At 37.5% G+C, this 22,280-nt stretch overlaps 1 protein-coding gene across 1 annotated transcript in view; it reads left to right on the forward strand.

Annotated features, from left to right (window-relative positions):
• PPEF1 (protein phosphatase with EF-hand domain 1) overlaps window positions 1-22,280 on the forward strand; it is a 148,772-nt gene that overhangs the window by 118,736 nt on the left and 7,756 nt on the right. The window contains exons 16-18 of the mRNA XM_027099716.1: window positions 4,197-4,382; window positions 5,740-5,882; window positions 17,962-18,068. Coding sequence (XP_026955517.1) covers window positions 4,197-4,382; window positions 5,740-5,882; window positions 17,962-18,068 — 436 coding nt within the window. The remainder of the gene's footprint in view (window positions 1-4,196; window positions 4,383-5,739; window positions 5,883-17,961; window positions 18,069-22,280) is intronic.

A 22,280-nucleotide genomic window follows, 5' to 3' on the forward strand; every position in this document is an offset into this window, starting at 1 on the left:
GAGGCGGGAGGATAGAGAGAGAGAGGAAGAGGTAATAAGAGAGAAATAGAATTAATCACTGGCTTGTGCATTCAAAGTATTTAGAAATCAAAGAAGTATAAGAGGCATCCTATAGCAAGTAGGAAAAGATGCCTTCTTAAATTTTGATATCTAAATTCCAAAGACCAAAGGTTATAGTGAATAAAAAGGATGATGCCAGAAAGATTGGAGTTGCACAAGAAGAAAATCAGGGAGTCTGGAAGCTTGGATGAGTTAGAATTGTAGAGAGATGGAGCCTTAAGAAGTGGGAGGAAGGAAACTGGTGGTCATTATTCTGTAATAGAACCTCCCCTCACCCCAACAATGTAGATGAGGCATCTTACAGACTCAGTGTACATGACTGGAGCTGACACAGGGTAAAATTGACCAGAATCTCATTCCCAATATTTTAATAATTTCAGTTGTACCTTTAATTTTCTTTCCTCATTTCCTGGTATATCATGGACATGCACACTTTAGTTAGCTAGAGTTGAAATTTCCAGATAAAAACAGATTTCACAATTACTTTATTTCTTAATATCTGTGAGCTGTGTTGCAGTAAAGATCGTAGGCTATTTGTTCCATACTCATGGAAGTGCATGATTCTTGGCAGAGTGCTGTAATTTAAATTTTATCTTATATTCCCTGAGATGTGGGGGATGTATGTATTCATAGCTGAGTCATCGTATAGAGACAAGCGTGACCTCTTCTTTCAGGACAGACTTGAAACAACAAAGAGACCAGAAAGGTTTAAAAAATAATTTTAATTATTTATGTCCTGAGTGACTCCCTTCTCTTAATCCACTTAACAAGTAAAATTTATTGAGTATCTACTATGTGTCAGGCACTGTTCTAAGCTTTTGAGAAAGTAAGTGACCTAAGATATATTCCCTCATGGAGTTTATGTTTTAGGGGGAGGAGCTAAATAATATGTATATATGAAGTTATTTATATAATATTACATATATAATTATATAACAATACCAAGTAACTATGTTAAGTGAGAAGTTCTATGGAAAAAATTAAAACTAGAACAAGGTTAGGGGAAACAGAGAACTGGAGGTAGGGGACAGAGGTGCAATTTTAAATAGGGTAGTCAGCTTCATTGAGAAGGCTCCCAAGAGTGAAATGGCTTTTTTGTAGTCACTTGGCTAGTCACTGAAAGATAGAGCAGGATTTGATCCCAGGTCTGACTTTAATGCCCATGCTCTTTTTCTGAAGGGAAAGATGATTTAAGAGTGATAGGAGAGGGCTTCCCTGTTGGCGCAGTAGTTGAGAGTCCGCCTGCCGATGCAGGGGACACGGGTTCGTGCCCCGGTCCGGGAGGATCCCACGTGCCGCGGAGCGGCTGGGCCCGTGAGTCATGGCCCCTGAGCCTGCGCGTCCGGAGCCTGTGCTCCGCAACGGGAGAGGCCACAACAGTGAGGAGCCTGTGTACCGCAAAAAAAAAAAAAAAAAAAAAAAAGTGATGGGAGATCTCAAGAAAGTAATGAACTACTCTAGTCTCCCCTCATCCAATGAGGCGATGGGTAGGCAAGGAGTAGGTATCTAAAGCCATCTAGGTACTTGGCTGGAAGGTTTGGACTGAGCACAGCTTTTAAGACGACATATTCAAAAGCTGGAAGGAGGACACATAACTAAGGGAAAATACAAAAGTGAATCTACAGTGTTAGTGTCTTAGAAGAGAAGCGTTTAGATACATCTTTCAGAGCTATTATCTCTCCCCAAAAGCATACTTTTGAAAACTGGATTACTTAAAACTGTAGGCAAGCATGGGACACTTGCAGGATTTATTTTGGATTTAGGAGGTGTAAAGGCTGAGACACAAATAGATTTTTGTTGACCAGGTCATACAAAAGTTGTCATTCAGTAAAAACCTTTCCAATCTTTGGTTTGAAAATTTTCAGGAAGGAATGTTGTAAATACTTATTCTTTCATGTACTCCCAAAGGCCCTTGCATTTCAGTGGATAGGATGTTGTTGAGAGGAAAGAGATTGTCTCTGCTGAGGAATTTGTTTCACCAACAAAGTGACTTTTATAGCATTTTTTGTTTGTGAGCCTCAGAATTAAATCTATATTGTCGTCACAGTCTCTGTAAAGTTTATGAATGAATGAATTCTGGGCAGAGAAAAGAAATGCAGAACTCATTGAATGGATGGTTCTGAAGAAGCTCCCTTCTATAAAATTGATACCCCTTATGACCCCTTATGACCTTGAACCAAAGAAAAATGAATGTTAGCTATATCTTCCTCATTTCACTGAGGAGTCAGCTAAGGCCCGAATAGGTTCCATGGTGACATAGGTGACACTTGAAGAGCTAACTCCATGGCCAGTGCTTATTCTAGTTTAACAGGGTCCCATCATATGTACATTTAACTTATGTAAATTTCAACTATATACATATGGCAAAAAGGAGAAAAAAGTATAAAATTTTAGTTTCATATAATTTATCATATGTTCTACATTATCACATATATAAAATATTCACACATCCATATGTCTGTATAGGGTTTTATATACAAAATCATGTATACTATGCTTTAAGAGTAATTTAGAAGGTTTTCCTGGGGTAATTTTGGCTGTAAATGACTTGCATCTTATGTAGGAATTTAAAAGTTAATCTCCTCCTTATAAAACACGCCTCCTCGTGTTCCATGTTTTCTCCTTCATTATACTAAAGGTCAGATCATGTCTCCCAGACATGAATTCATGGTGTAAGATTCAGATATGGCTCAGTTTCAAATGCAAGTGTTATTTTCATCATAATCACCAGCAAAGTAAATGGGTTCCATTATATTTATTTGTAGGGTAGGGTTGTGCCAGTGTTGGAATTCAGTGGGGGAGAAAGGAGAATCCTGATCTGCATCTTCTTAGGTGGTTTTAATTCTCACTTCAGTCAATCATCAAAAAAATCAATCATCTGCAAGTGTCCGGAATGTGCCTGGTGCACAGTGTCTCCAGTTCTGATGAGGTGCTTAGCATTCCAGAGAAGTTCTCCTACCAGTTCTGTTCTCTCCACCTCACTGTCTTTCCCCTCACTTATTTCTAGCTCCCCTTCAATACCAGACCTATAAATGGGTGTACAGTCAGGTTTAGTGGGACAACCATTTCTGGTCTTTTTAAGATCTGATTTGGACCCACTAGAATAACTGCACAACTTAAAATACATGCTTCTTCATGCCCTTCAAAGAAACATGTGGAAAATACAGTCTATTAGACTATGAAAAATTAGAAAATGAAGTCTGTTAGAACTTTCAGATACTTCACAAGCCATCTGGCCCAAATCTCTGATTTTAAAGAAAGTAAGACCCAAAGACTTTTCTCAAGGTTGCATAGCTTTAACTACAAAGCTAGTTTTTCACACTACTGCTGAAGCTCCCATAGGAGATGTTTGAATAAAGAAACATTATATGTAGATCAGAGCTACAAACAGGGAGCCCCCAATTTTTTATGAAAAAATTATTAGAAACTTGGGTCTTCAGTCGTGAGCATCATGCAGGCTGCACTTGCCTCTTTCATCCCCACAAGGAAATGTTATGCTAATAACATACTTGTGGAAAACCAGTCAATGGCTAAGTGTACTCCTGAAGCTGAGAATGTGCTTATCAAGGAGGGCAAAAAGTGAAGGAGATGCTTTACAAGGTATTCTTGGGTGAACAGTTGCCTATATTTGTGATGGGGAAAAGGCTTTATCATGCTATGTACTCAACAGGACAAAAACCAGGGCCAACACCATAGCTGGGAGACTTACCTTATCTCTTTGAACATATTAAAAACACCAAGTGCCTGTATGTTCACTGTGGGGAGCTACTTTCTCCTTTGAACATGGCAGTGAAGTTCTTTTTAAGAGAAAAGACCCTGTAGGTTAAGCAATTGTGAAGCAATTGCGATGGAATTAAAAAAAAAGAAAAAGCCCAAGGGCTGATCCTTCATGGTTACTAAGTATTGCTACATTGGTTATTGGGGATGGGTAGAAAGGGATTGTGGTGGCTATGGGCATTCAAATTATTCTGGAAAAGATTCATGGAGGAGATGAGTGTGAAACAGTTTTGAAGGAGGAATGAGAAATAGTGAGACTTTGGGATAACTTGGGATAATATTTCTGGAAAAGAAGTTGGAATCTAGAAAGATAAACTCTCAGTTGTAAGTGGCAGCCTAATCTGATTTGTTGTTCCAAGGTTATCGACATTCTGTGGAGTGATCCGAGAGGCAAAAGAGGCTGTTACCCAAATACAGGTCGAGGAGGGGGCTGCTATTTTGGACCAGACATTACCTCCAAGATTCTTAATAAATACCAGTTGAAGATGCTCATTAGGTCTCATGAATGTAAGCCCGAAGGGTATGAAATTTGCCATGATGGGAAGGTAAGCTAACAGTGTTGGTGACATCATCACAGACATCCTTCCCCTAAGCCTAGTCTTTCTTCACAGGATGTGTCTGACCTCGAAGCCCACGGGAAAATGTCTTCCCTAGACCCAAAACAGAACTGCATGCTTTGGTAGATCACTGTCCCTCACCCTAAGAGATATTTGGTTTATTTCTCCGATCCTCCCTAATCCCAGAGATAGAAACTCTGACACATGGCACTAAGTACACACACAGAAAGGCTTTGTTCTGTGCTAATCGCAAGGCAAATCTCCAGTAGTGGGGTTAAGAATGTACTTATCGTCACTGAGCACAGAAAGGCAGCAGTGAATCCAGTTTGCTCTCTTTCACCTTTTGCACTTTCCCTGTGCAGAGCAGAACCACAAAACATACTTCTCTTCTATTCACTGAGTAGGTGAGCTCTAGCAAGTCCCTCTCTGTGGGCAGTTTCGCTGCAGCCACTAAAATGGAATGCGTTGTGCTTCTTCAGTGGTGTCTGATAGGCTAGAGAGGCGAGGCCTGAGGAGCTGGTTTCTGGTCCCAGGTTGTCCTGGGATGCCCCCTTTTCTCCTAGTGAACAGCAATAATTAAAAAGGAATACCAAATTGCATGGCCTTTCCTTCTGTTTCAACACTTTTACTTTTCCTAACTCTTTTAGTTCATTGGAGGCTCATACTGACATTGCGAAATGGTAAGGCAAGTATTATTTAGGGTTTATTTGTAATAAGAAAACGGGGAGAAAGTAGCAGTGGTTTGTCTGAAGTGACCTGCCCATTAGGGCAGGACTGGGCCTAAACCAGCTTTCCTGTCACTGACAAGTATTACCCTCCCAAGGCTCCCCATCCTCCCCCACGCCCCCAAGGTTGGTTCCTTCCCAACAGAGTGGCCATGGTCCCTTATCTAGCCACTATTTCTCTGACCTTAAAGCACTGGTTTTGTGGGGGGCCCTGAACCCTCTAAATCAGTCAGCTACAGACAAAAGAAAAGGACTGTGATACTAGACAAGTTTTATTTTGAATGCTCAAATAGCACAAGGAAAGAAAATAAAGGCTTTACCCCCTTGGAAAATTAGAATTTACAGAACTGAGCATTAAGGAGGATTGTAAGATATGGAACTGAAATTGTACACAAGATTGCACTGTGGGGATGAGTGGCTAGAAGTTCGTACTCCTGGAGACAGTGATTTCAAAGCCTTGTTTCTCTTCAATGGAATCACAGGAAATCCCATCAGACTTGGATGATTTGTATGGATTTTGAACTTTGATTTTTGCTTTTTAAGAATTGAGCTGTTTCTGACTTTATTGAAGGACCTTTTGAGAACTAACTCTATGTGAACCTCACACTCTCTTTAACCAGGTTATTACTGTATTTTCTGCATCTAATTATTATGAAGAAGGTAGCAATCGAGGAGCTTACATCAGAGTGAGTTCTGGTACGCCCCCCCGATTTTTCCAGTACCAAGTAACTAGGGCAACATGCTTGAGGCCTCTTTACCAAAGGTATGTATACTCTAAGGAGATTTTTGAGCTCTGGTACTAGTGACCAAGTAGAACCAGTCCAGAGTGACTAAGAGCAGCCATGGGAGTGAAGAAAATGACTTACTCATTACTCATTAGTATAAACAAAATGGAAGTAATTCCAGAAGCCAAGTGGTGAATGCGCTCATATTTGAAACCAAGAGCAGCAATTTTCAATGTATGCATCTCTTTAGATGGATAAAGCCATCAGCATCCACAAACAGTCCCTAATTGAACATAAGGAAAAGAAAGTCTCTGCACCCACCCACTCCTGTAACCTCCAGCCTTCTCTGCCCCCAGACAGCCCAGTCTGTTCTTGCCTCTTTGGCTCTTCTCTACCCAGAAGTGTATATGACTGAGTTGAGTATGTGTCTCTGTGTGATGGCATTCATAGCTTATCTCCCATTCCTCCCTTTGACATTATCTTTTTAATATTTTTTGTATTATAGAATGAATATGTTTATTGTTAACAAGTGAGACAAAACAAAGATGTATAAAGCAAATGTTAATGATCTTCCCTCCCAGTACTTCTCAGTAATTCTTTTCCTCAGAGGCAACTGAAATTAATAGCCTAGAGAGGATCCTTCCACCCTCTTCTCCTTGCTACTACAAAAATAGACAAGCAATTACTCATTCATTGAATTAAAAAAATGTTGAGCACCTACTATGTGTCAGACACTGTTCTAGGCGCAGATGATATTGAAATAAACAAAATAGGCAAAAGTCTTTTCCCTCATCAAAGCATATCCCTGTGGGAGGAGAAAGGCAGTAAACAACATACATACTTTTTTTTTTTAAACAAAGATAGAATCACACTGCACGGTCTATTCTGCAACTGACTCTTTCCCTAAAGATTATATCGTGAACATTACTCCAAGTTCATACATATAGACCTAACTCATTCTTTTTGATAGATGCATAATATTCTGTAGTATATGTATACCATAACAATTATGGATAGCTAAATCGTATTCAACTGATGGCCATCCAGATTGGTTCTAGGGTTTTGTACTTAAAAGCAATACTATAACAAACATTCCTCTGTGTGTGTGTGTGTGTGTGTGTGTGTCTGTCTGTGTGTACATATATGTATACACATATCCATAAGTTTTTAGTGCTTTTTTTTTACATAAGATTTCAAAATATACGATTTATAATGTTTAAAATTTTGCTAGATACTCCAAAAGAGTTGTAACAATTAACAATCTGGAAAACAACATATTAATTTCTCCACATCCTCATTAGTCTCATAAGTTATTACTCTTCTTAATTTTTGCCAAGCTGATGGATAAAAATGATAAATCTCATTGTTTTAATTAGCATATTTTAGACAGCTGAGTTTACCCATCTTATATTTTTGAACATTGCATTTTCTTTTCTTTGAATTTCCTGTTTATAGTATTCCCCTATTTTATATTGGGCTGTTTGTCATTTTCTGATAAATTTTTAGGAATTGTTTGCATAGAAGGGATGGAGGATTTTTATGGGCATGACGCATATATTTTGTTGGTGTCTTGATTTTACTTTATTCTATGAAATCACATTTTATAATTTCATTATAACTTTTGGATTTTCCCCTTCAGTAGAAAAATGTCTCCACATAAATTTTATACACACACACACATATATATATATTACATATATATATATATTACATATATATTTTTAATTTATTTTAACAGCTTTGTTGAAAGTTTACCAAATTAAAGTATACAATTCAATGATATTTGGTATATTTACAGAGTTGTGTAACATCACCATAAACTAATTTTTGAACATTTGTTCCATCCTAAAAAGAAAACTTGTATCCATTAGTAGTCACTCATCATTATCGCCTCCCCATCCCTGGCCACCGCCCCCCCCATCACAACTCTAGTTAACCACTAATCTACTTTCTGTCCCTATAGATTTGCCTATTCTGGAAATGTCATGTAAATAGGATTACACAATATGTGGTCTTTTGTGACTAGCTTCTTTTTCTTAGCACAGTGCTTTTGAGGTTCATTCATGTTGTAACATGTATCAGTACTTCAGTCCTTTTAATGGCTGAATAACATTCCATTGTATCAATAGACCTCATTTTCTTTGTCCATTTATCAGCTAATAGAAATGTGGGTTGTTTCCACTTTTTGGCTACTATGAATAATGTTGTTTTGAACGTTGGTGGACAGGGTTTTGTGTATACATTTGTTTTCATTTCTCTTGGGTATATACATGAAAGTGGAATTGCTGGCTTATATAGTAATGGTTATGTTTAACATTTTGAGGAACTTGCAAGCTTTTTTCCCAAGGGGATGCACAATTTTACATTCCCACCAGCAATGTATGAAGATTCCAATTTCTCCACATCCTTGACAACCCTTGTTATGATCTGTCTTTTTGATTATAGCCATCTTAGTGGATGTGAGGTAGGAACTCTTGGTTTTGATTTACATTTCCCTCATGACCAATGACTTTGAGGATCTTTTCATGTTCTTTTTGGGCATTTGTATATCTTCTTTAGTGAAATGTCTCTTTCAGATCCTTTTTCCATTTTTAATTGAGTTACTACTCTTTTTATTATTGCATTGTAAGAGTTATTCATATATCCTATATTCATGTCACTTATTAGATATATGATTTGCAAATAGTCTCTTCCATTCTATGGGATGTCTTTTCACTTTCTTGATGTTATTATTTGCAGCACAAAAGTTTTTAATTTTGATGAAATCCAATATATCTTTTTTTTCTGCTTTTTCTGTTTTCTGCTTGTGATGAGGTATCTAAGAACCAACTGCCTAAGTCAAAGTCATGAGGCTTTATTCCTATGTTTTCTTCTGAGAATTTTATAGATTATTTTTATAGATTAAGTTCTTATATTTGGATATCTGATCCATTTTGAGTTAATTTTTGTGTATAGTGTGAGATAAGGGTCCAACCTTATTCTTTAAAATGTGGATATTCAATTTTCCCAGCAACATCAGTGGGAAAGACTATCCTTCCTCTATTTGACTGTCTTGGCACAGTTGTCAAAAATCAATTGACCATAAAGGTATGGGTTTATTTCTGAACTTTAAATTGTACTCCATTGACCTATATGACTATCATAATGTGAGTAACACGCTGTCTTGATTACTGTAGCTTTTTGGTAACTTTGAAATTGGGAAAGGTGAGTTGAATTTGAGTCTTCTTTTTTAAGATTGTTTTCCATGTGATTTTAGAATCAGCTTGTCAACTTATGCAAAAATGCCCACTGGGATTTTGATAGGGATTATTTTGAATATGTAATATCAATTTCGGGCTATTGCCATTTTAACAATATTAAATATTCCAGTCCATATTGTTCTATTTATTTTGATCTTCTTTAATTTCCTTGAAAAATATTTTGTGCTTCTCAGTGTGCAAGTCTTGGACTTCCTTTGTTAAATTCATTTCTAAGTGTTTTATTCTTTTTGGTGCTGTAGTAAGTGGGATTGTTTTTTTAATTTTTAAATTTAATTTTATTTATTTTTTTATACAGCAGGTTCTTGTTAGTCATCAATTTTATACACATCAGTGTATACATGTCATTCCCAATTGCCCAATTCATCACACCACCATCCCCACCCGCCAGCGGCTTTCTGCCCTTGGTGTCCATACGTTTGTTCTCTACATCTGTGTCTCAACTTCTGCCCTGCAAACCAGTTCATCTGTACCATTTTTCTAGGTTCCACGTACATGCATTAATATACGATATTTGTTTTTCTCTTTCTGACTTACTTCACTCTGTATGACAGTCTCTAGATCCATCCACGTCTCAACAAATGACTCAATTTCGTTCCTTTTTATGACTGAGTAATATTCCATTGTTTATATGTACCACATCTTCTTTAACCATTTGTCTGTCAATGGGCATTTAGGTTGCTTCCATGACCTGGCTATTGTAAATAGTGCTGCAATAGACATTGGGGTGCATGTGTCTTTTTTTTTTTTTTAATTTATTTTATTTATTCTTTTTTTTGGCTGTGTTGGGTCTTCATTGCTGTGTGAGGGCTTTCTCTAGTTGAGGCGAGCGGGGGCTACTCTTCATTGTGGTGCGCAGGCTTCTCACTGCGGTGGCTTCCCTTGCTGTGGGGCGTGGGTTCCAGGCACACAGGCTTCAGTAGTTGTAGCACATGGGCTCAATAGTTGTGGCTCACAGGCTCTAGAGCACAGGCTCAGCAGTTGTGGCACACGGGCTTGTTGCTCCGCGGCATGTGGGATCTTCCCGGACCAGGGCTCGAACCCATGTCCCCTGCATTGGCAGGTGGATTCTTAACCACTGCGCCACCAGGGAAGCCCGCATGTGTCTTTTTGAATTATGGTTTTCTCTGGGTATATGTCTAGTAGTGGGATTGCTGGGTCATATGGTAATTCTATTTTTAGTTTTTTAAAGAACCTCCGTACTGTTCTCCATAGTGGCTGTATCAGTTTACATTCCCACCAACAGTGCAAGAGGGTTCCCTTTTCTCCACACCCTCTCCAGCATTTGTTTTTAGATTTTCTGATGATGCCCATTCTCACTGGTGTGAGGTGATACCTCATTGTAGTTTCAATTTGCATTTCTCTAATAATTAGTGATGTTGAGAAGCTTTTCATGTGCTTCCTGGCCATCTGTATGTCTTCTTTGGAGAAATGTCTATTTAGGTCTTCTGCCCATTTTTGGATTGGGTTGTTTGTTTCTTTAATTTTGAGCTGCATGAGCTGTTTATATATTTTGGAGATTAATCCTTTGTCCGTTGATTCTTCCAATATAAGAACATGGTATATCTCTCCATCTGTTGGTACCATCTTTAATTTCTTTCATCAGTGTCTTATAGTTTTCTGCATATAGGTCTTCGTCTCCCTAGGTAGGTTTATTCCTCGGTATTTTATTCTTTCTGTTGCAATGGTAAATGAGAGTGTTTCCTGAATTTCTCTTTCAGATTTTTCATCATTAGTGTATAGGAATGCCAGAGATTTCTGTGCATTAATTTTGTATCCTGCAACTTTACCAAATGCATTGATTAGCTCTAGTAGTTTTCTGGTGGCATCTTTAGGATTCTCTATGTATAGTATCATGTCATCTGCAGACAGTGACAGTTTTACTTCTTCTTTTCCAATTTGTATTCCTTTTATTTCTTTTTCTTCTCTGATTGCCGTGGCTAGGACTTCCAAAACTATGTTGAATAATAGTGGTGAGAGTGGACATCCTTGTCTTGTTCCTGATCTTAGAGGAAATGCTTTCAGTTTTTCACCATTGAGAATGATGTTTGCTGTGGGTTTGTCATACATGGCCTCTATTATGTTGAGGCAGGTTCCCTCTATGCCCACTTTCTGAAGAGTTTTTATCATAAATGGGTGTTGAATTTTGTCAATAGCTTTTTCTGCATCTATTGAGATGATCATATGGTTTTTATTCTTCAGTTTGTTAATATGGTATATCACTTTGATTGATTTGCGTATATTGAAGAATCCTTGCATCCCTGGGATAAATGCCACTTGATCATGGTGTATGATCCTTTTAATGAGTTGTTGGATTCTGTTTGCTAGTATTTTGTTGAGAATTTTTGCATCTATATTCATCAGTGATATTGGTCTGTAATTTTCCTTTTTTGTAGTATCTTTGTCTGGTTTTGGTATCAGGGTGATGGTGGCCTCATAGAATGAGTTTGGGAGTGTTCCTTCCTCTGCAGTTTTGGATGAGTTTGAGAAGGATGGGTGTTAGCGCTTCTCTAAATGTTTGATAGGATTCACCTGTGAAGCCATCTGGGCCTGGACTTTTGTTTTTTGGAAGATCTTTAATCAGTTTCATTACTTGTGATTGGTCTGTTCATATTTTGTATATCTTCCTGGTTCAGTCTTGGAAGGTTATACCTTTCTAAGAATTTGTCCATTTCTTCCAGGTTGTCCATTTTTTTGGCATAGAGTTGCTTGTAGTAGTCTCTTAGGATGCTTTGTATTTCTGTGGTGTCTGTTGTAGCTTCTCCTTTTTCATTTCTAATTTTATTGATTTGAGCCCTCTCCCTCTTTTTCTTGTTGAGTCTTGCTAATAGTTTATCAATTTTGCTTATCTTCTCAAAGAACCAGCTTTTAGTTTTATTGATGCTTGCTACTGTTTTCTTTGTTTCTATTTCATTTATTTCTGGTCTGATCTTTATTTCTTTCCTTCTGCTAACTTTGATTTTGTTTGTTCTTCTTTCTCTAGTTCCTTTAGGTGTAAGGTTAGATTGTTTATTTGAGATTTTTCTTGTTTCTGGAGGTAGGCTTGTATATCTATAAACTTCCCTCTTAGCACTGGTTTTGCTGCATCCCATAGGTTTTGCATTGTCATGTTTTCATTGTCATTTGTCTCTAGGTATTTTCTGACTTCCTCTTTGATTTCTTCAGTGATCTCTTGGTTATTTAGTAACGTATTTTTTAGCCTCCATGTGTTTTTGTTTTTTACTTTTTTTCCCTGTAATTGATTTCTAGTCTCATAGTGTTGTGGTCAGAAAAGATGCTTGATATGATTTCAATTTTCTTAAATTTACTGAGGCTTGATTTGTGACCCGACGTGTGATCTATCATGGAGAATGTTCCATGTGCACTGGAGAAGAAAGTGTTATCTGCTGTTTTTGGATGGAATGTCCTATAAATAAATATCAGTTAAATCTATCTGGCCTACGGTGTCATTTAGAGCTTGTGTTTCCTTATTTATTTTCTGTTTGGATGGTCTTTCCACTGGTGTAAGTGAGGTGTTAAAGTCCTCCACTATTATTGTGTTACTGTTGATTTCCTCTTTTACAGCTGTTAGCATTTGCCTTATGTATTGAGGTGCTCCTATGTTGGGTGCATATATATTTATAATTGTTATATCTTCTTCTTGGATTGGTCCCTTTATCATGATGTAGTGTCCTTCCTTGTCTCTTGTAACATTCTTTATGTTAGTCTATTTTATCTGATATGAGTGTTGCTACTCCAGCTTTCTTTTGATTTCCATTTGCATGGAATATCTTTTTCCATCCCCTCACTTTCAGTCTGTATGTGTCCCTAGGTCTGAAGTGGGTCTCTTGTAGACAGCATATATATGGGTCTTGTTTTTGTATCCATTCAGCAAGCCTGTGTCTTTTGGTTGGAGCATTTAATCCACTCTCGTTTAAGGTAATTATGGATATGTATGTTCCTATGACCATTTTCTTAATTGTTTGGGGTTTGTTTTTGTAGGTCCTTTTCTTCTCTTGTGTTTCCCACTTAGAGAAGTTCCTTTAGCATTTGTTGTAGAGCCGGTTTGGTGGTGCTGAATTCTCTTCGCTTTTGCTTGTCTGTAAAGCTTTTGATTTCTCCATCAAATCTGAATGAGGTCCTTGCCCGGTAGAGTAATCTTGGTTGTAGGTTCTTCCCTTTCATCACTTTAAGTATATCATGCCACTCTCTTCTGGCTTGTAGAGTTTCTGCTGAGAAATCAGCTGTTAACCTTATGGGAGTTCCCTTGTATGTTATTTGTCATTTTTCCCTTGCTGCTTTCAATCATTTTTCTTTCTCTTTAATTTTTGCCAATTTGATTACTATGTGTCTCGGTGTGTTTCTCCTTGAGTTTATCCTGTATGGGACTTGCTGTGCTTCCTGGACTTGGGTGGCTATTTCCTTTCCCATGTTAGGGAAGTTTTCGACTATAATCTCTTCAACAATTTTCTGTGGTCCTTTCTCTCTCTCTTTGCCTTCTGGGACCCCTATAATGCGAATGTTGTTGCCTTTACTGTTGTCCCAGAGGTCTCTTAGGCTGTCTTCATTTCTTTTCGTTCTTTTTCTTTAGTCTGTTCCGCAGCAGTGAACTCCACCATTCTGTCTTCCAGGTCACTTATCCGTTCTTCTGCCTCAGTTATTCTGCTATTGATTCCTTCAAGTGTAGTTTTCATTTCAGTTATTGTATTGTTCATCTCTGTTTGTTTGTTCTTGAATTCTTCTAGGTCTTTGTTAAACATTTCTTGCATCTTCTCAATCTTTGCCTCCATTCTTTTTCCGAGGTCCTGGATCATCTTCACTATCATTATTCTGAGTTCTTTTTCTGGAAGGTTGCCTATCTCCACTTCATTTAGTTGTTTTTCTGGGGTTTTATCTTGTTCCTTCATGTGGTACATAGCCCTCTGCCTTTTCATCTTGTCTGTCTTTCCGTGAATGTGGTTTTTGTTTCACAGGCTGCAGGACTGTAGTTCTTCTTGCTTCTGCTGTCTGCCCTCTGGTGGGTGAGGCTATCTAAGAGGCTGTGCAAGCTTCCTGATGGGAGGGACTGGTGGTGGGTAGAGCTGACTGTTGCTCTGGTGGGCAGAGCTCAGTAAAACTTTAATCCACCTGACTGCTGATGGGTGGGGCTGGGTTCCCTCCCTGTTGGTTGTTTGGCCTGAGGCACCCCAACACTGGAGTCTACCTGGGCTCTTTGGTGGGGCTAATGGCGGACTCTGGGAGGGCTCACGCCAAGGAGTCCCTCCCAGAACTTCTGCTGCCAGTGTCCTTGTCCCCACGGTGAGCCACAGCCACCCCCCTGCCTCTGCAGGAGACCCTCCAACACTAGCAGGTAGGTCTGGTTCAGTCTCCCCTGGGGTCACTGCTCCTTCCCCTGGGTCCCGATGCACAGACTACTTAGTATGTGCCCTCCAAGAATGGGGTCTCTGTTTCCCCCAGTCCTGTCAAAGTCCTGCAGTCACATCCCACTAGGCCTCAAAGTCTGGTTCTCTAGGAATTCCTCCTTCCGTTGCCTGACCCCCAGGTTGGGAAGCCTGACGTGGGTCTCAGAACCTTCACTCCAGTGGGTGGACTTCTGTGATATAAGTGTTCTCCAGTCTGCGAATCACCCACCCGGCAGTTATGGGATTTGATTTTACCGTGATTGCGCCCCTCCTACTGTCTCTTTGTGGCTTCTCCTTTGTCTTTGGATGCGGGGTATCTTTTTTGGTGAGTTCCAGTGTCTTCCTGTCTATGATTGTTCAGCAGCTAGTTGTGATTCTGGTGTTCTCACAAGAGGGAGTGAGAGCTGGGATTGTTTTCTTAATTACATTTTTGGATTATTCATTTATAATGTATAGAAATACAGTTGATTTTTGTATGTTGTGCAATCTTAATGAACTTCTTTATTAGTTCTAATAGTTTTTTTAATTTATCTTTTTTATTGAAGTATAGTTGCTGTACAAAGTTCTAATAGTTTTTAGTGGAATCTATGGGATTTTCTATATACAAGATCATATTATCTGTGAATGCGGATAGTTTTACTTCTTCCTTTCCAATCTGGATGCCTTTTACTTTCTTTTCTTGCTTAACTGCCTGGCTAGAACCTCCAAACCAATATTGAATAGAAGTGGTGAGAGCAGATACCCTTGTCTTCTTCCTGATCTTAAGAGGGACATATTCACTCTTTCAGCATTATGTATATTAGCTATGTGTTTTTTGTAGATGCCCCTTATCAGGTTGAGGATGTTCCCTTCCATGCCTAGTTTGTTGACTGTTTTTATCATGAAGAGTGTTGGATTTTGTCAAATACTTTTTCTGAATGTATTGAGATGATCATGTGGATTTTGTCCTTTATTCTATTAATATGATGTGTTACATTGATTAATTTGAGATGTTAAACAAACCTTGCATTCTTGGGATACATCCCACTTATTAATGGTATATGGTCCTTTTTATATATTGCTAGATGCAGTTTGCTAGTATTTTCCATCTATATTCATAAGAGTTATTGGTCTGTAGTTTTCTTGTGATCTTTGGTTTTGGTATCATGGTAATACTGGCTTTATATAATAAGATGGGTAGTATTCCCACCTTTTCTATTTTTTGGAAGAGTTTGTGAATGATTGGTATTAATTCTTTAAATGTTTGGTAGAATTCACCAGTGAAGCCATCTGGCCCTGAGCTTTTTTTTGTGAGAAGTTGTTTGATTACTTATTCAGTCTTGTTCCTTGTTCCAGGTATGTTCAGTTTTCTATTTCTTCCTAGCCAGTTTTGGTAATTTGTATCTTTATAGGAATTTGTCCGTTATCTTATTTGTTGGTGTACAATTGTTCATAGTATTCCCTTATACTTTTTATTTCTATAAGGTCAAATGTGATGACCCCTCTTTCTAAAATCATTTGATTTTAGAAATTTGGGTCTTTTTTTTTTCCTTAGCCAGTCTAGCTAAAAGTTTGTCAATTTTATTGATCTTTTCGAGGAACCAATTTTTGGTTTTGTTGATTTTCTCTATTGTTTTTTATTTCTCTATTTCATGTATTTCTCCTCTTTTTTTAATTATTTCCATCCATGTATTTGCTTTGGATTTTAGTTGAATCTTTTTTTTTCTAGCTTTTGAAGATAGACATTATGCTATTGATTTGATATCTTTCTTTTTTAATATAGGTATTTATGGATATATATTTTCCTCTAAGCAGTTCTTTAATTGCATCTCATATGTTTTTGCATGTTGTATTTACAGTTTCATTCATCTTAAAGTATTTTCTATTTCTGTTGTGATTTCTTCTTTGACCCATTGGTTATTTAGGATTGTATTGCTTAATTTCCTTACATGGTGATTTTCCCAATTTCTTTGTTATTAATCTCTAATTTATTTATTTATTTGTAGTCAGGAAAGATACTTTGTATGGTTTTAATAATTTTAAATCTATTGAGACTTATGTTATGGCCTAACATGGGGTCTTATTGTGGAGAATATTCCATATACGCTTTAGAAGAATATATATTCTGCTGATGTTGGGTGAAGTGTTTTATAAAAATCTGTTAGATCCAATTGGTTTATAGTGCTGTTCAAGTCTTTTATATCCTTTTTGATTTTCTGCCCAGTTGTTCTATCTGTTATTGAAAGTAGAGTACTGAAGTCCCCAACTGTTATTATTGAATTGTCTATTTGCCCCCTCAATTCTGTCAGTTTTTGTTTCATGTAGCTTTGGGCTCTGTTGTTAGTTTCATATATGTTTTATAATTATTTCATCTTCTTGACTGATTGGTTCTTTTATCATTATAAAATATCCCTCTTTTTCTCTAGTAATAGCTTTTGTCTTAAAGTCTATTTTGTCTCCTATTAGTATGGCCACTCTAACTCTCTTCTGATTGCTGTTTGCATGGTATACTTTTTCCTTTCAAACTCTTTGTATCTTTGAAACTAAAGTGTGTCTCCTGTAGACAACATATAGTTGGATCTTATTTTTTAAATTCAGTCTCATAATCTCTGCTTTTTTATTTATTTAATCCATTCAAATACGATGTTATTATTGATATGGTTGGATTTACATCTGCCATTTTGCTTTTTGGGGGTGACTCATGACTACTTTGTTCCTCTGTTCCTCCTTTATTTTGAATTGATTTTTGTAAATGGTCTGAGGTAGAAGTTTAACATCCAGACATTAATTGTGCTAGCACTATTTTTAAAAATCGTCCTTTTCTACTGAATTTTAATACCTCCTTTGTCATATATATTGTTCCCATATATATTATAGTTCACTATATTTATGAAAATTCTATTCTATTCATGTATGTATCTGTCTTCTCTTGTGTCAATACCTGCTGTTTTGTTTAAGTAACTTTAAGGTAAATTTCAACATCTGCTATAGCAAGTCCCTCTTTGTTTTCCTTCTTGTCTTGGATATTCTCGTACACTAATTGTTCATGTGAATCTTTGTTTTATTTTTGGTTTTTTTTTTTTTTGCGGTATGCGGGCCTCTCACTGTTGCGGCCTCTCCCATTGCGGAGCACAGGCTCCGGACGCGCAGGCTCAGCGGCCATGGCTCACGGGCACAGCCGCTCTGCGGCATGTGGGATCTTCCCGGACCGGGGCACGAACCCGTATCCCCTGCATCGGCAGGCGGACTCTCAACCACTGCGCCACCAGGGAAGCCCTCATGTGAATCTTTGAAATCAAAAAGAAAATACCGGTGATAATCCTTTTAAAATTTCACACACACATACATATAAACACATTCACCACCTAGTAATATGCTATTTGTTAAGTTAGACAGTTCATTTAATGTAGAAACTGATGAGTGGCAACAAATCATATTAAAATGAAACAGAACAGGATGACTTATGTAACTTTCACCTAATAATTATTTTCTTAACATAGGATGAATGCTGTTGAAAGTAGAGCCATCAGGATGTTAAAAGAGAGAATGATTTCACAAAAAACTGACCTCATTCGTGTTTTCCAACTTCAAGACAGCAGTAAATCAGGTAAAAAAAATTACGTAATGCTTACCATTTCTTAACATACCAGGTTACATACAAATTAGTTTTCATTTTCATTGTTTCCTTAAGATTTCAGTTTTCTACTTTTACCAGCAAGGAATGATAGAGATAAAAATGAAATATAATCCATTATATGCTTGGACAAAAGCATATTCCTCCTTTTCAGTAAGCTTCTTTCAACTTAAAAAAAACAACAACAACCCAGAATTAGACTCCTCTTCTGGTAGTATGTTTGACTAGACACTCTGGAAGGTCCTCCTGTTTAGAAACAGCTAGATTCTAGAGGATACATTAGTTTAATGCATTTACCAGCCTCACAGTAATTAAGATAAATCTCTAGGCTGCATTTCCTCTCCCCATTAAAGGATTTTTAAAACCACATGTTGGAACATGGAGCAGCAAGCAAGCACAAAAGGCTACGTTGTCCTGGGGGCAAATACTAATATTGGTGTAGCAGTCAATCCTGAGACTAAACCATAGGATAGTAGAAAGATGGATAAGCTGAATTTGAGACTGACAACATTAAGCCTAGATCCTCAAAGTGACTAAAGTAGTCCTAGGTCTGTAGTGCCCCCAACTCCTGGCAAGCAAATGCAAATCCATCTTCATGGGAAGTGTCCCTAATGTGGGCCACTAGTATATCCAGAGATTAAGATCAACTAATGTGAGGTCACAACCGAAGATCACCAAACAAACAAGGGGACAAGCTACCACGAGGGAGAGTCAGCAGAAACAATAAGCAACAGATTAGTTTCCCAAGGACATCATATATTGGAATTATCAAATACAAAATAAAAAATTACTGACAAAGAAAATGTTTAAAGAAATGAAAGATGGAATCACAAATACGCATTTGAAAATGATTTAAAGAAGAACCATTTTTATTTTATATAGATATAAAAACTCATTAAGAAAACATAGTAAGTGGGTTTAACAGAAGATTAGACATTGCTTAAAAAAGAATTAGAGGGCTTCCCTGGTGGCGCAGTGGTTGAGAGTCCGCCTGCCGATGCAGGGGACACGGGTTTGTGCCCCGGTCCGTGAGGATCCCACGTGCCGCAGAGCGGCTGGGCCCATGGGCCATGGCCACTGGGCCTGCGCGTCCGGAGCCTGTGCTCCGCAGCGGGAGGGGCCACAGCAGTGAGAGGCCGTGTACCGCAAAAAAAAAAAAGAATTAGAAAGATTAAGAATCAAATGTGTAACATACATCTAATCAGGGTCCCAGGAGGAGAGAATGTAAGAGAGAATATATTTGACATGATGACGGCTGAGACTTTTCCAATACTGTTGAAAGACTCAAATTCACAGATAAAGAGGAACAGTGATTCTCAAATAGGGTAAATAAAATTAAATTCACGCCTACACACACTTGTGGTGAAACTGCACAGCACCAACAGTGAAGAGGAAATCTTAAAAGCAAGCAGAGGAAACACACGGTGCTACAGAGACAACAATTAGAGTGACATCAGACTTCTCAACAGTTGCAACAGAAGCCAGTAGACAGTAGAGTCATATATATAGGTGGTCCCCAATTTATGGTGGTCCAACTTACAATTTTTCAACTTTAAAATGGTGTGAAAGCCATATGCATTGAGTAGAAACCATACTTCGAATTTTGATCTTTTCCCAGGCTAGCAATATGTGGTACAATGCTCTCTCATGATGCTGGGTAGTAGCATTGAGCCACAGCTCCCAGTCAGCCACAAGATCACAAGGGTAAACAACCAATACACTTAGAACCATTCCATACCCATACAGCCATTCTGTTTTTCACTTTCAGTACAGTATTCAATAAATTACATGAGATATTCGACACTTTACTATAAAATAGGTTTTGTGTTAGATGATTTTGCCCAACTATAGGCTAATGTAAGTGTTCTGAGCACATTTAAGGTAGGCTAGGCTAAGCTATGCTGTTCAGTAGGTTAGATGTAAATATTAAATGCATTTTTTACTCACAATATCTTAAACTTATGATAGGTTTATTGGGATGTAACTGCATTTTACGTCAGGGAAAATCTGTACAAAACATTGAAAATAAAATTTACGAAAAGATACAACATGAAAACACTAACAAAAACAAAGTGGGAACAGCTGTATTAATATCAGACAAAGTAGACTTCAAGGAGATATACATTACTAGAAAAATAAAGGGACACTTTATGATAAAATATTCAGTTTCCCAACTAAATCCATTCTAAATGTGTATGCACCTATTAATATAGCCTCCTTCAAATATATGTAAAACAAAAATGCACCGAACAAGTAGAAGTAGAAAAACCTACCATCATAGTGGGAGATTTTAACACTCCTCTCTCACAGGAACCGAAAGTATAAACAGACAAAAAGATTAGCTAACGTTCCCTAAAAGACATATTTAATATATAGAACTCTGCATCCAACATTGCAGAATATACATTGCTGTCAAGCACAAATGGAACATTTACAAAAATTGACCATTAAATGGAACATAAAGTAAATCTCAACAAATTTTGTATTGGAAACATATAGAATAAATTCTCCGACATAGTGAATTGAGCTACAACTCAATTACATAAGGTAGCTAGAAAATCCCCTTGGGCTTGGAAATGAGAAATACACTTCTAAATAACCCTTGGATCAAAGAAGAAATCACAGTGGAAGTTAGAATGCTGAAATTGAGTAATGAAAATACAACATATCAGAACTTATGGGATGCAAATTAGAGAGGCATTGATATCCTTCAATGTATATATTTTAAAAGATGAAACTGTGATCAACAAAGTAACAAAAAGTGGTTCTTTGAAGAAAATGTTGATATAACCCTCATAAGGAGAGAAAGAAAGAGAGACCAAATAACTGATGCCAGAATTGAAAGGGGGGACATTACTACAGACTTTACAGATATTAAAAAGATCATAAGATATATTATGGAAATTCTTGTGCTAATAAATGGAAACTTTAGATTAAATGGACACATTCTTAAAATATATATGTACACATACACTTATAAAAACTGACACAAAAAGAAATAGAAAATCTGAACAATCCTATAACTATTAAAGAAATTGGATCTGAAATTTTGAAACTTTCCACATAGAAAGCTCTGAGCTCATATAGCTTCATTAGCCATTACAGTATGCATATTTAATATTTTAAGAAAGAAATGAAACCAGTGTTACAGAAACTCTTCCAGACAATAGAAATAGAGGGAACACTTTCTTTTTTTTTTTGGCTGTGCCACATGGTTTGAGGGTTCCCAGACCAGGGATCAAACCCGTGCCCTTGGCAGTGAAAGCACGGAGTCCTGACCACTGGACCACCAGGGAATTCTCAAGGGAACACTTTCAAGATGATTTTAGGAGGTCAGCATAACCTTGATACCAAAACCTAACAAGAACATTATGGAAAAGGAAAATTAAAAGCTAATATCACTCATACATTTAGATGAAAAAAATCCTGGAAGAAATAATGAAATAATAGCAAAAGGTTAGTGTATCAGAACAGAGTTTAGTTTATTCTAGGAACACTAGGAATTCTAGGTTGTTTTAGCATTTGAAAATCAATCAGTGTAATTCACCACTTAACAAAACTTAGAGAGGTAATATAATTCTCTCAAGAAAAAAATTGTTTCATGTATTTCGCCCTGGTTTCATGGGTTTAGAAAACATTTAGAAAACTAAAGATGGAAGTAAACTTCCTTAATCTCATCAAGGATATCTACCAAAGCCTATAGAAAATACCATACTTAATGGAGACATATTGAAACCTTTCCTTCAAAGTTTGGGAATGAGGGAAGGATGCTGTAGCAGGCTGAATAATGTCCCTTCCCATAATATATCCACATTCTAATCCCCAGAATCTGTGACTGTTACCTTATTTGGCAAAAGGGACTTTGCAGATGTGATTAAGTTAAAGATCTTGACCTGAGGAGATTATCCTGCATTATCTAGGTGGGTCTGGTGTAATCACAATGGTCTTTATAAGAGGGACATAGGAAGAGTCAGAATCAGAGGAGAATGTGATGTGATGATGGAAGCAGATATTGAAATAATGCCTTTTGAAAATGGAGGAAGGTGCCCCAAGCCAAGGAATATAGGCAGCCATTAGAAGCTGAAAAAGGCAAGGAAAGAGATTCTCCCTTCAGAGCCTCCAGAAGGAACCAGCCCTGCTGACACTTGACTTTGACCCAGTGAAACTGATTTTGTACTTCTAACC

The sequence above is a fragment of the Aethalodelphis obliquidens genome, unplaced genomic scaffold (assembly GCF_003676395.1).
Source record: "Aethalodelphis obliquidens isolate GAN/ISIS:26980383/991018 unplaced genomic scaffold, ASM367639v1 scaffold137, whole genome shotgun sequence".
NCBI lineage: Eukaryota > Metazoa > Chordata > Mammalia > Artiodactyla > Delphinidae > Aethalodelphis > Aethalodelphis obliquidens.